Source organism: Acipenser ruthenus, chromosome 17, assembly GCF_902713425.1.
Source record: "Acipenser ruthenus chromosome 17, fAciRut3.2 maternal haplotype, whole genome shotgun sequence".
NCBI classification, from domain to species: domain Eukaryota; kingdom Metazoa; phylum Chordata; class Actinopteri; order Acipenseriformes; family Acipenseridae; genus Acipenser; species Acipenser ruthenus.
In genome coordinates, this window is record NC_081205.1 from 15,091,848 (window position 1) to 15,104,026 (window position 12,179).

The window sequence follows — 12,179 nt, forward strand, 5'->3', positions numbered from 1 at the left end:
CCAGAGTATTACAAACTAACATTCTGTAAAACGAGCAGTGTTATTAAGATCAGTCAAAATACAAAAGTAGAACTGATTTCAAATATATGCACAAACTGCTATTTTGAAAACAACCCTACCTACCATCTGTTCCCACCCCCCCATTATCAGAAACTGACATTAAGATTGGCTAGAGAAAGAAAGCGAGAAAAAGAGAGAAAGAAAGAAAGAAAAGAAAGAACAAAAGATAGAAAGAACGAGAGAAAGAAAGAGAAAAACAAAAGATAGAAAGAACGTGAGAAAGAGAATGAGAAAAAAAGAGAACGAGTGAGAAAGAGAACGAGAGAAAGAAAGAACGAGAGAAAGAGAGAATGAGAGAGAGAACGAACGAACGGAGAGCTAGCTCTTCCAGATCATGCTATCCTGTATATGGTAGGCCAACCAAGCCCACCAGTACGATTCTCACCAAGCAGGTTTCCCTTCAAGTTTGTCATCCTGAAAGTTAGAGGGGGCTTCTGGGGTGCTGAAGATTTAAGGACAGTAGCAACAGAAAAATGAAGACAGACAGAGAGAGCAGACTTACCGGGATTGAGTTGAAAGTGCGCTGGAGCAACATCTAAGGGTCCACATGAAAAACAAACACACAAAACACAGTATCAAACCAGTTGCCTTGAAGATGAATGTCTGCCAGATAATCACTGAACTGCTGACACCAATTCTAAAATAAATAAATCAAAAGCTTGGTTACAAAAACAGGCCTACAGAAAGCCCAGAGTGACCTTTGCCTCTGTATTTGTTTGACAGTGAGAATGTATCACTGACTTGATAACTAATCGCTTGTTAAAAGCGTGATTGCCAATGATTTAAAATCCAATCTCTTGCCTCTTCTTGGCATTAGCCAGTTAAGATTAGATTACTAAGTTTTTTTTTTTAAATCTACAGTGCTAATGCTGTCATTGCAGAGGTAAAACCATTTTAGTTAAAGCCTTGGTTAACACATTTATGGGAGATCAATTTTATTCCACTTTATATTATTATAAAATTCACATTATGTTAAGGTTTTTTTGTATTTAAGACATTACACCATTTCCAAATTTTGCTTGAAAAGTATCTTGCTTCAATGTCCAATCTCCAAGACACAAATGAGCAGTGTATTTGTATTAGGATTTTATTTTTGTTATACATACAGGGCCATGTAGACACAGTAAACACCTAAAAGTGAAATAATGTAACATTGATATCAATGAGGACAGAACAAAATCTGTATTATGAATATCATGGTTAGAACAGTGTATCAAGATTTGAAAGGACCCATTCTCATGATGGAACAGTGTATGTCATTTACAATAATAATAAACCTAGTTAGGTAACTAGCTGGGTTACTGCGTCTTTAAACTCTTAAATTCTAGTGCTTTCGTCACCAGCACAGACTTTACAACCTGTCTTGTAAACGAAAGAAATGGGCATCCTTCACTTCACTGCTACTCAATTTTTGTACTGCAAAACTGTAATGAGAATGCAACTAAGTGTGGGCTGATCAAGAGAGCCCTGATCAGCACTCAGCTTGGACTACCTTACTTTAGGAGAAGACTAGTTATCACGCCAAAATAACTATTGAAAAAGTTGGTTTAAAAAAAGAATACAATTAAGAAGGAAGCCCTCAACTTTTTTAGTAATCTATCATAGATCTCTTTTGAATGTATTTTTTAATTTAGTGAAGGTGCTAACACATCACGCCAGACAGGGGGAAATACTCCAGTGTGACATGGTACTACTGGGCAGCTGGGGTTAGATTCATTGCTGTTCCATTCCTTAAAAATAGACCCCTTCTGTGTCACCATCCAAATGATACCACAGGCAAACCATTACAGGGAACAATCCAAGATCCACTTCTGAAGTATGGCAACATTTATTACAGAAGTTCCTCATGCCAGTCTCAGAACAAGCATGATTTAATTTGTGTTTAATGAAAGTTATGTGCCTTTTTGTTGTTGCACACAATGGTAACATTATTAATTACAATTCAAATAAAGTATTCTAGCTTCTGGTGCACCATGCATATGTTCTCCATATCCCAATCTTAATCCAAATATTAATATGTACAGCCTTTTATAAACCTTGTTCTGAATATTTATGGGAATAAAACAAAACAAGAAATAAAAAGGTAAACCTGCTTATCCATTGTTGTGGGTTGCAAGTAATGAAGACGAATGCTGTGTTTAATTCTTTGGGACAATGCAGATATTAAATAATTTTCATTCGGGATCAGTGTCAAATCAATGGCAATTGTTACAAAAAAAGACAAAGTTTCTGAAATACACGCTGTGCCAGTAATCTACTGATTATGTGTGTAATTCACAAGACTACAGACTATGTACCATATCGAATCTCTGTGATTATTAAATACTGTTATTTGCAATGCTACAATGCAGTTGGCTGTAAAGCCATGGACCCAAAATATTAGAAAATGTCCTTCAGTCCCTGTGTCTTTAAAAACACGGCTAACTGCAAAAACTAAAATGTATCACTACATAGTTACTATGGGAGGACCAAGGCCTAAACAAACTACAGAATAAATAAATAATTAAATCATCAAATTTCTTCTGGGGCAGGCATATCCAGTTTGATATTTATGTAGAACTGCAGTTTGAATCTGTTTCAGCAGGGCAGCAGTGTGGAGTAGTGGTTAGGGCTCTGGACTCTTGACCGGAGGGTCGTGGGTTCAATCCCAGGTAGGGGACACTGCTGCTGTACCTTTGAGCAAGGTACTTTACCTAGATTGCTCCAGTAAAAACCCAACTGTATAAATGGATAATTGTATGTAAAAATAATGTGATATCTTGTAACAATTGTAAGTCACCCTGGATAAGGGTGTCTGCTAAGAAATAAATAATAATAATAATAATAATAATAATAATAATAATAAATAATTAATAATAATAATAATAATAACAACAAAGCAACCCCACCCGCACAACATTCTCTGTCCTGTCGCTTGTGGCTTTTTTTTTTTTGCCAAAGCGTGACGCAATGGGTAGAAAAAGCAAACCAAAAGGCACCTGGTATACTTTTGAATTACACAGGCACGTCGAAGTACAGGGTGATTAGAAAGTAAGTTTACCACATCCACGCACCATATCCTTGATGTGCTAAACCTACTTTCTAAATCACCCTGTATATTTAGAAACGGTGGCAAAAACATTTTGCTTTCGGTAGCCCAGTAAGGATGCTATTTTTCTTAATCTTGTGCTGCCGCACCCTACCCACATCTGATACTGCAGCGCCGGACTGTAAATTGACAGCTGCTGCCACCTGTTCCCCTCAACCGGTAGTGCAGCTACAGCAGCATTAGCTTTACATCTGAAACACATACTGTGTGCACCCACTCAACGTTAAGGTTAAGTCAAAGCTGGGAGTTCTTTGGAAATAGAACTGTACTGAAATAACTCACCTGGATCTTTCCGGCCGGGCTTTTCAAATCGTCTGTCTCCCCTGGTTAAAAATAGAAATGAGATACTTCATTTACACAATGCAATCCAGCTTGGCTAAAACTTGAGGCAAAAGCAACAACCCCCACAAACCCCAGGAGCAATAACTCCCCTGAATATCTACATGCTGAGCCAGACACTACCTATAAACACCATAAGAGGGAGGCAGTGCCTCTTCACACCAACCCACATACTCAACAGCCACTATTGGTTTCTTGGGAGATATGCCTTTCATAGGTAAATAAGGGTGCAACAATTAATCGATTATTGATCATCTGTCCTTAAATTTCCCAAGCTTCAATTACATATTGGTGAATCGACACATCAAATTAGAATGCAGTTTAAAGTCTACTGTTTGCATTAAAACCTTGAGTGTGAGAGGGTGCTTCTTTTAGTGCTAATATGGTAGATTAGCATGTTGCTTGTTTAACTATTATGCACAACAGTGTTTTTAGTTATTGGATCTTCTGTTAAAATATATATTATATATATATATATATATATATATATATATATATATATATATATATATATATATATATATATTTGTTCTTTATTTTGAAAAATAAAATGTCAGTGCATCGATTATTGTTGATAAATGCCTATACGATAAATCTAATACAAAACTAGGGTGCCGATTGCACCACTATAGGTAACTATTTGTCAATTAATCCACCAACATCAATAACTAAACACTCAACAGTGCTAAATTAGGAGATACAAAGACTAAAGAAATGTAACACTTTCAATAACAAACATTTTAAAATTGTTTGTTTGGACAAGAACAATCTGCAATGTCCTAAACTGCAATGACCAGTGAAAATGATGCCACTGTGCCTAAACTGCAATGACCAGTGTGAGTGATGCCACTGTGCCTAAACTGCAATGACCAGTGTGAGTGATGCCGTTGTGCCTAAACTGCTTACCTTTCCTCCCAGCTCTGGGATCTGTGCATCTCTCTCCCGCCTCGGCCAAACCCACCTTCCACCTCGTCAAAACTTCTTTGGTAAAACCCACCTTCCCCCCGCCCTCGACCTGTGGGCACAGACATACCAAGGCTTTCAAATACAACGCGACACAAAGAAAACACCAACACATTGCGCGTGTGCCTGTGTTTGACTGATTGCTTTTGTTCAAGGTTCATTCTTTTTCTTGATGCTCTAAAACCATGAAACTCAAGATAACTAAGGCAACTAGTTCAACACCACATTTAGGCAGTTCCTTAAGTTGCTCAAATCAAAACTCTTTTGATGTTGTCCATAAAACTCTGTACACTGGAAAAATACTTTCAAAATGAGCGTGCAGCCAAAAGCCTGAAAAGTAGAATAAACACATTTCCAGAAACAGTGTAGCTGACATTATATAAGCAGACACATGGTATTGAGAGTACAGGATCATCATGTGGACATTGGGAGCACATCCTAACTTATTGAACTTATTATGTTTTTTCTTCAGTATCTTGGCGATATCACATTTGGTCGATAACAGTTCAATAAAATGCCAAGTAAATGTAGGGGCACATCCATAACTTCAAACACATACATTAGGGTTCCAATTATAGGGAGCCAGGCAGACAAACAAACATGGATGAATGTATATAGCAGGCTAGTCCAGCTTTGAAGCTCAGCTGTGTGTCACAGTCCCCTATGGGGTGCTGCTGCTAGCAGACTCCAGACCTCAAGCACTACGACACACCTTCCTGCTCCCTTGCCCTCTTGAACTCACCTCGACCCCTTGAGGAACTACGACCTCTTGGCGCCCCTGCCACTGTTCCTCCGCCTCTTCCTGTTAATCGCAGGACGGCTGCACTGTTTACAGACATAGAGAAATTTCTCTGTGGACAGACACACACAGATGGACCTAAATTATTACAGTCTGTGAACAAAAGAAAGTCAGTAACAGCACTCCTCACCCCAGTCTCTCCATGACCCAGGCTTGATATATAAAAGCACCTGGCTATGAGATTGCTAACCCACAATGGATGCAGGCTTAGGGACACTAGACTACACAGTTTGTAATGTGCAGTTTGTCTTTGCTAGCCAGGGCCGTCAAAGTGAACACACACTGAGATGAGTTCAGTGATTGCTGTTCTGCAAGGGAGAAGTTCGGTCCTCATACACACCTAATCATCCTGGGAGACAAAGATAAGCTGGTTGGTAGCAAGCATTCCCTTCCATGTCTATGGTAACAATGCACCAATAAGGTTTGCCTCTCCAATATTTAAAACCAGTAGGAAAAAGGAAGGAAATCAGTTCTATAAAAAGGTATAATATATAGGGAATCAGTTCTATAAAAAAAGATATAATATATATGATTACACACATGAACACTACACTGGCACATGAGTATGTACAGTAGGACCTACATTTTGCACATATCAATATTATACATCGCACATCACAAATCAACCAATAACAGTGAAGTATTTGCCAAAATTCAAGTACATCTTTCCAGGGTTTGGGCCAATTTGTGTTTTTCAATTCCAATTCCTTTTTTAAATAGATTACCAATTCCAATTCCTTCAAAAAAGTTATTGGAATTGGTATTTTAGAGACATAATTGCTGTATTTAATTGTTCAACTGTTTTAATTTGAAGCCAATTTAATTGACTAGCGACGACTTCAATTGAAATAATTTGTTGCCACTGTGAGAAGCTCATTAACAGAATACTGCCAATTGCAATTTTGATCAATGCTGTATTGCAATTGATTAAAAGGGCATTGGAATGTAAAAACAGGAATTGACCCCAACCCTGGTAAGATGTACAGAAATGTTGGTAAATACTGCTCTTAACTTTAACGATTTGGCAGGCTACTTGTGTCTGTTCTTCAGTTTATTTATCTTTGGTGTCAGTATAACGTTATGTTATTATCATAACCCTGGTTAACTGAAAACTCTATACCAAAGACACTCGCCAGAGAAGGGGGACATAGTGCTGCTCCGCCCCCACAAGCAGAAAACCACTACTCACCCTGGCAGTATCGCTATTTTCTGTCGAGAAATGCAACCAAGGATGGTTAATATTCCTATTTCAGGGAACCACGGTTAGGATACAGTAAATGTTTTCTTTTATTATCAAATAAAATTGAATTCATTTTATTTATTAATTTTTTTAAAATGTAGGGAATATTAACCATTACAAAATGGGTGAGTATACCCAAGCTGTCGCAAGGACATGAAGCATACATCAAAAAGCTACAAAAGGACAAGCCGAAGCTGCCTTGTGCCTGAATCAAAATACCAGCATAGCTCGAATAAAAATTAGTATGGACTCACCTCTAATATTTTGTGAGTATACCCAATCTGTCGCAAGGACATGGTATACAACACCGCTACAAAGCGAAGCAAAACCGCTTGTGCTACAAACCGTATTCCAGTAAAATGAAAAACATTAGAACTTACTCGCCTCTACTGTTCTGTCGTGAGGGTGGACTGGGACACCACCCTCAGTACTCTAGTGCCAAATCCAGGATTCTGCGGGTCCACTACATTCAGTCGACTGTACCTGGCAAATGTATGGGGGGGGGGGGGGGGGTAGCCCAAACTGCTGCACTGCATATGTCCTGGATCGATGCACCTTGAAACATAGCCCACGAAGTCGCCTGAACCCTGGTGGAATGGCCGGTGAGCTTCACGGGCAGGGGCAGATTGGCCAGTTCATACACAGTCTGTATTGTGCCTGTTATCCATTTAACTTTGCTCCATAACAGACAAAAAATTGTTACGTATGCCTCCAGCTTTTAGTTCTGTCCTTTCAGATTGAAAAGGAGGAGGATGGAAATAGGGATGGGTCGGTATACCAGTTTTTTGGTTTAGGTACATTACGGTATTAATACCGTTCCTTTTATTCTACACCGCAATTATTGTAATTCCTTTATACACCGGTTAACGCATTTTTTCAACTGCAAACACACTTCTAAATCAAGCGATGGTACTTGCAGCCTTAGCAAAGTGTCTGAGGAAGATCTTTTTGTGAACGGATACTGTATTTTGATAATGATTTTGAAGGAAACTGTCAACGACACAGAATACACGTTTCAATTGCTGTGTTCTGTTACGCAGAGCTTGCTGCGCCGGCTGCTCTTGGCTGGTGACCTTTCTGATGTCACACGCAGCTTTTAGAGAAACGCCTTCTCCAAACCTTGCAGCGCAGCACGCATTTTCAAAGTGCTATATTTTGTCTGGATTATCATCAACAGTCAGTTTAATGTAATTGATTAACATTAACTTTATTGTAAAATTATACATCACTTATCACAGATCTGATACATTATGTTTGTTTAAATAATTTATTTATCTATTAATATAGCGCTGACAAGGCTATTCAAGGCTTCACTGTATAATAAAATGTCGCTCGCCTCTGCTAACAAGGTGGCAGCAGCAGTTTTAGTGGTTATTTGCATTACAATGAACAGGTCACTCATGATCTCTGCATCGTCCCTTTGGTTCACAGCCGCAGCCAGCCTCCCCGCAGTAACATTTCAAAGCTGCGCTGGGCTATCAGAGGTGCCAACATTTGAAAATGGAAATCCTAGCACCTGGTGAGCGAAGCATCAAGAAAACCCTAGCAAACCCTAGCATACCCTAACCACGCCCGCTTCACGCACTTAAGGAGAAAATCAATCAATACCCAACAATATAATGCTTAGACAAAAATGTAACTCAGAGCTAATTATTTAATTGTCATAAAAATACAGGTTTTATTAAAATCATAGTTTTATGTCTGTGCCCCAGTAAGACCTCTTTCTTGACCGTGACTCAAATTACAGCTTTTCAAAAAACAGGACAAGGAGATTCAGCATACATTTCACAGTACAGAGTATTTATTGTTTATGTACAAGTATATGCATTAGCATCTCTGAACCAATAAATACATTTCTTACTACTGCATATATATATATATATATATATATTATATATATATACACACACACATACACACACACACACATATACACACACACATACATTATATATATATATATATATATATATATATATATATATATATATGACAAAACTGTACCTAATACTATAAACTTAAAGTTGAACTAAAATATAGGCATATAAGCTAGTCTTGGCAATTCTCAATCTAGAAACTAAGCAAAAAAGGCATTCAATTTCAGCCAAAAAAAAAAAAAAAAAAGCTTTTTATCACTACAGATTATTATGCTAAGGATACAAAAATGTAAACTAAAGGACACAATTCAGTGTCGGCGATGGCTGGTCAATGTTATGGCTTATTCACATATGTAACTTAGTATAAGTGGCACTCTTGCACTTCATCAGTACAGACTTATTGTACACAGCTTCATAGCATTTCTTTTCCACAGACAAGAGCTTCAGCTTCTGTACACAAATAGCTTCTAGGGTTTTCCTAGATAGAAACATCTGCCCTGTCTGACCGAAGAATATCTTCAGGAATGTTCTCTACTTGGTATGCAACAAACTAATTTTCCAAATGATTGAGCCTATCAACTGAGGCAAAATACATCACAGATTCAAATTTGACATTTGCCCTTTGACTGATGTCAGCCACTTCTGCATGTTTTAAGAGCTCCTCATGCAATGGCAATTTGCTGGTAATATAAGAACTGGCCTCTGCGCAATACTCTCTGACAGAGTTAAAAAATATATTTTTCTCCTCTTTAGAGAGCTTCCCTCCCTCCTTGCATTCCTCCAAGTACTGTCTGGTTTTGGTGCCAATCACTAGATCTTCTCTGTCCCTCCGATTCTTTCTATCCCTTACATTAATTGTGATTGTAGACTTCACACTAGTGATTACTACAGGCTTAATGAATTTGCTGAGAAGGAGTAAATGCAAGGAATCCAATTCTCGTTTTAGAACCTGAATAAATGACTTCTCTCTGCAGAAGTGCATTTAAGCCCTCAAAACATGGTAAGGAGGCTTGGAGAAACAGACAGGTTAGCTTCACTAGGGGATTTTCTAGGCTGCGCTGTATTCTACAGAACCTGGTGTCTGGCTTGCCAGCTGGTATTGTATGTTTTACACCACTCTTCTTGCTAACAACTATCTTCTCCTTCAACCTTTCTGAAAAACAAGCAATAGATTTTCTAAGTCTACAGATAGGTATCTTATACTTCCATCCTTTGTATATAATACTTATGTTTTTATTTTACTATAATCATCATTTTGACATTTAATCATTAGTAATGTAGTGTTAGTTTGCATTAATTAATATTGCTGACCTTTGTAATACTAGAAAAATACATATAGACTGTACAGAGACTACGTTTAAAAACAAATATTAAAATAAAACTAAAATGTAATTTCACACAAATAGAAAAAAATAGAAGCTACTACTTTTAAACGAAAGATTAGTGTAACTACTCTTTTTAAAATCTTCCATAATAGACTAGACTGTACTAACAGATTAAATGGTACCTTGATTAGTTGCAGAAGACACCTTACCAGCCTTCAATTTCACACTGCCAGTATCACTGAACAATTCACTTGAGGTCACAACTGGGCCTACCAATAATTGAAAGCACATTCCCATAAGACGTTTTCACAAACAAACGTACAATTGTCTAAAAAAAGTACAAGTCAAACACAAAATGTATTTTCTGATTAAATTAGGTACAAATGATTTGTTTTCCATGTGCATAAATACACACCAAACAAACAGGGCATTTTGAAAATAAATCTAATCAGGCAGCACAAAATAGTTACACATACTTTTACTAGCTTCTGCCACTGCAGGGGATGGCTTGCGTGGATGACCTTTAGTCATGGCTGGCTCACTAGACTTGGCTTTATTAACTACCTTGCTGGGACCTGATGAAATGCAGAAAACAATTACCATTCATTATTGACCATCAAACTAAAAAACACTGCTTTAAAATGATATAATACAGTATAATGAAAGCATAGTTTAGGTCTATACCTTTGTTTACTTTGCAGAATTCCACTAGTGCTGGCCACTGCTGCAGCAATCTATCAATACACTTGCCCAGGCTGAGCCACCTACAGTAATTCATGGAAAAGGCAAGACATCGCCGTTATTTAAATAAAATCAAATGGTACGTATGGTATTACACTGCGCTGCTAGGAACTACAACCAAACTACTTTAATAATTTATCGACACATTAAAATCAGAAACGGTATTTAGTATGGTCGCTCTGACCTGGATTAATTAGAATGCTTTTCTAGAAAGCGGTTTGTGTGTGTAGACAGGGACTTAATGTACAATACTTTTCACATATACACATACAAGTTATTTTTAAGTACAAACCTGGTGTTCACATGTTTCAGAATCTTTCTTGCTTCGGTGCCACACAAGTCCTGGCACTGTTTCAACTGCTTGTGCCGCTTGCCACTTTTGTCTAGATAGTAATATATGTCAATCAGGAGTTCGTCTATTCTTGCTGGTAATCTCTTTGCAGCCGACTGGGCAGCAATGTGAATTAAATGACAGGGACAACCCTGTACATGGACAGAATTGTTCTCCATTTTTACATAGGCAGCTACACCTTTATGTACACCCAGCATTACAGCTGCATTATCTGCTCCAAATGCAACACAATTTTTCCACGGTATTTCAAATGACTTCAATACTGTATCCACAGTCTTAAAGATATTTTCTCCGGTTGCCGATATACCCTCGCATGATGGTAAAGCAAGCAGCTGCGTTTCTTCACTGAAGTAACGTATTACAACTGGGTACAACTGAGTCTCGATGTCACTACTGCCGTCGGTTGCAATGGCAAAAAAATTACTTTTTAAAACAGAGGCCTGTTCAGTAGCTGAAAGATATGCTAAAGTTTCAACGATTGCTGTCGTTTTGCTCCTCGCACAGCCATACTTGGAAGCAATTTTACTATCAGGAAAAGCCACTTTCACAAGTGGGCCTATGTGATCTGCAACAGCAATTGGTAAATTGTGTTCTAAAATGAAGTTCGTAAAAAGAGTCACCGCTTTAAATCACGTCATTTTCGCCATTTCAATCAAATGATCTATTTTCCTGAGCTCCCCGTGAAGTTCTGACGTGTTCATCAATATCATTTATTCCCCCATGCTTGACACTTAAATCACACCCGCAGTACTCACAGTAAGCATGATGTTCTGATATCTTACTTTTTTTTATGAATGTATACTTCTTGGTGTAATCCTCTTTGAACCTTTGTGAATTCAGCCGCTGTCTTTTTTGTGTTGCCATTTCCTTTATTAAAAATTCAATGAAAAAGTTACCGCTGTTATTTACCATTTGCTTGCTGCCGAGGCGCTTTTTGTTATATCTTGGCCGTCCAATCACTGATCGTCTTTGTTTTTTTTTCAGTGGCAAAGCCTTGATTACCGTGCATGTCCCATTGTAAATGGTCTAGGTACTCTTTTTTTTTTTAACCAAAAGCCAATCAAAGCGCGTGAATCAGATACAAAAATGGGAACGTGGAAACTCACACCATCATTAACACAGAAGCACTGACGCAAGTCTAAATAAAAAAAAAAACTTTTTTTTTTTTTTTTTTTTTTTTAAAACTTGGCCCGTATCACCGTAGCAGATCCTGAAAACCCTAGTTGCTACGGCCAAACCGTAGCAGTTGGCATCTCTGGGCTATGCAGAATCTGCACAGATTTCTGTGCAGCACTGTACAGAACTGCAGAAATCTAAGAACACGACCAATGTGTCAAATAAAATTAGCACAAATCTAAGAACACGACCAATGTGTCGTGCAGCAGGATACTTATC

At 37.9% G+C, this 12,179-nt stretch overlaps 1 protein-coding gene across 10 annotated transcripts in view; it reads right to left on the reverse strand.

Annotated features, from left to right (window-relative positions):
- gigyf2 (GRB10 interacting GYF protein 2) overlaps positions 1–12,179 on the reverse strand; it is a 129,256-nt gene that overhangs the window by 65,580 nt on the left and 51,497 nt on the right. For all 10 annotated transcript variants that reach the window (XM_034038386.3, XM_058990018.1, XM_058990020.1 and 7 more), the window contains 4 exons: positions 5,193–5,301; positions 4,394–4,502; positions 3,431–3,471; positions 563–595 (listed from right to left, as the gene is read on the reverse strand). In XM_034038386.3, the coding sequence (XP_033894277.3) occupies positions 563–595; positions 3,431–3,471; positions 4,394–4,502; positions 5,193–5,301 (292 nt within the window). The remainder of the gene's footprint in view (positions 1–562; positions 596–3,430; positions 3,472–4,393; positions 4,503–5,192; positions 5,302–12,179) is intronic.